Source organism: Cynara cardunculus, assembly GCF_001531365.2.
Source record: "Cynara cardunculus var. scolymus isolate 2C chromosome LG 3, CcrdV1, whole genome shotgun sequence".
Lineage (NCBI taxonomy): Eukaryota > Viridiplantae > Streptophyta > Magnoliopsida > Asterales > Asteraceae > Cynara > Cynara cardunculus.
In genome coordinates, this window is record NC_037530.1 from 6,204,710 (window position 1) to 6,206,818 (window position 2,109).

General features: G+C 39.0%; 1 protein-coding gene across 1 annotated transcript in view; it reads left to right on the top strand.

The window, feature by feature from the left end:
* The window catches only part of LOC112508913 (succinate dehydrogenase assembly factor 4, mitochondrial-like), a 4,195-nt gene extending 3,095 nt beyond the window's left edge, over positions 1-1,100 (top strand). Inside the window, exon 3 of the mRNA XM_025113764.1 lies at positions 519-1,100. Within this exon, the coding sequence (XP_024969532.1) occupies positions 543-881 (339 nt within the window). The 5' untranslated portion in view covers positions 519-542 and the 3' untranslated portion in view covers positions 882-1,100. The remainder of the gene's footprint in view (positions 1-518) is intronic.
* The last annotated feature ends 1,009 nt before the right edge of the window (positions 1,101-2,109 follow it).

Below are 2,109 nucleotides of genomic sequence, written 5' to 3' on the forward strand. Positions count from 1 at the left end.
TTAAGATAATAATTAGATATTTTTTTCAAACTCAATAATTATTCTACTTATGTTTTAGATTTTTTATATTTTTAAATGAGATGTTTATCTTTTATTTGATTATTTTATCCACAGTTAGTTACACGAATTCAAACATAAAGTTTTAATAAGTTGTACTTATGCACAATTTACTTGTAATCTTGAATTTTAAATAAAATACATCAATAAATAGTACTTCATTCATAAAAAATGATTTTTAATAGTTTTTATCAAATATAAGATAAATAAAAGAGGACTTGAGAATAGAATGTTACTTCATATTTTTAATTATACTTTTTCAAACAACATAAACATATCAAATTATTGTCATAACTGATTATTTAATTTTAGTTGCTTCAATTATAACATTTCATTATGGCGTAACGTATTAAAATTAGCAAAACACACGTCATATTTCAAGCAAAACATGTCACGTTAAAATAAGCCACGTCATGACTCCAGACACAACTGGAATGTTCTTCTGATTAATTAATTCACAGGCCGTGGGTCGTGGCAACAAAGAAATGGCATTGTCTAACTTGCATCGTCTACTCTCAACGCCGCCGACCGCCATCTCTCGTTCGACTATCATCTTCTCTGCCTTCCGATCGGAATTCACCAACTCCACAAATCGATTCATCTCCAGTGTGACTGAAAACCTTCAAACTCACCAAGATCATGATGGAGCCACTAACGAAGAAGATAAGGTCCAAAAAGCTCAAGGTCACGAAGAGGAAAACGATGAAGATGATGGCGAAGAGCTTGATATCAATAAAGAGACCGGCGAATATGGTGGCCCCCGAGGTCCAGAGCCTACTCGTTACGGTGATTGGGAACGTAATGGTCGTTGCTCTGATTTCTAAATCCACACACTTTTCGTGCTAAAGAGGTTAGGTTTCAGTCGATTAAATTTCTAGATCTGGTTATATGTTAATCAATGTTTTCCTTTTGTTTTTCTAGCTGTCTTACTAATCGTAATCAAATAGATATGGTCTATTTATATCGATGCTCAGTAATAAACAAATTGTGATTTGGGCGTTCATCATTGCCATTGGAATTAAAGATCAATACGTTTGAAATTCAAATTGTTTTAGGCATATTCAAACAAGGGACTTCAATTCATGTTTATTCTTGATTCCCATAGAAAGCGAACAATCTTCCCATAGACTGTAGTGGTTATGTTCATTACTGATGCCCTGAGTTTATAATGTCATAGATTAGTCATCAAACTGAAAGAAGCAAGAAATACATTTTCCCTCTGTTTTGTAGATAGATAGCTAGGTTTATGATATAGGGGGGGAGAGCTAGGTAGTTAGGGGCGGTTTAGAAGTAGATAGGGCTAGGTAGAGACGGTAGTTAAGAGGGGCGATTTAGGAGTAGGTAGGTTTAGTAGGTAGACGATAGGTTTAGGGGGTAAGGGTAGCAGTAGGTAGCTGGGTTTAGATTATATAGGGGTAGGAGTGTAGATAGGTAGCTAGGTTAGGAGATAAGGGTAGGAGTAGGTAGACGGTAGGTAGCTAGGTTTAGGAGATAGGTTTAGGTAGTTAAGGGCGGTTTAGGAGTAGATAGGGCTAGATAGAGACGGTAGTTAAGAGGGGCGGTTTAGGAGTAGATAGGGCTAGATAGAGACGGTAGTTAAGATGGGCGGTTTAGGAGTAGGAGGTAGGAGTAGGTAGACGGTAGGTAGCTAGGTTTAGGATATAGGGGTAGGAGTAGGTAGATAGGGCTAGGTAGAGACGGTAGTTAAAAGGGGCGGTTTAGGAGTAGATAGGGCTAGGTAGAGACGGTAGTTAAGAGGGGCGGTTTAGTAGTAGGAGGTAGGGTAGAGTTAGGTTTAGGGGTAGGTAGGTTTAGGGGGTAGGGGTAGCAGTAGGTAAAGACGGTAGTTAAGAGGGGCGGTTTAGGAGGAGTAGGGTAGAGTTATAGAGGTAGGTTTGGGGGTAGGGGTAGGTAGACAGTAGGTAGGTTTAGGGGGTAGGGGTAGTAGGTAGACGGAGGTAGGTTTAGGAGATAGGGGTAGTAGGTAGACGGAGGTAGACGGTAGCTAGGTAGTTAAGGGCGGTTGGATAGGGCTAGGTTTAGGAGTAGGAG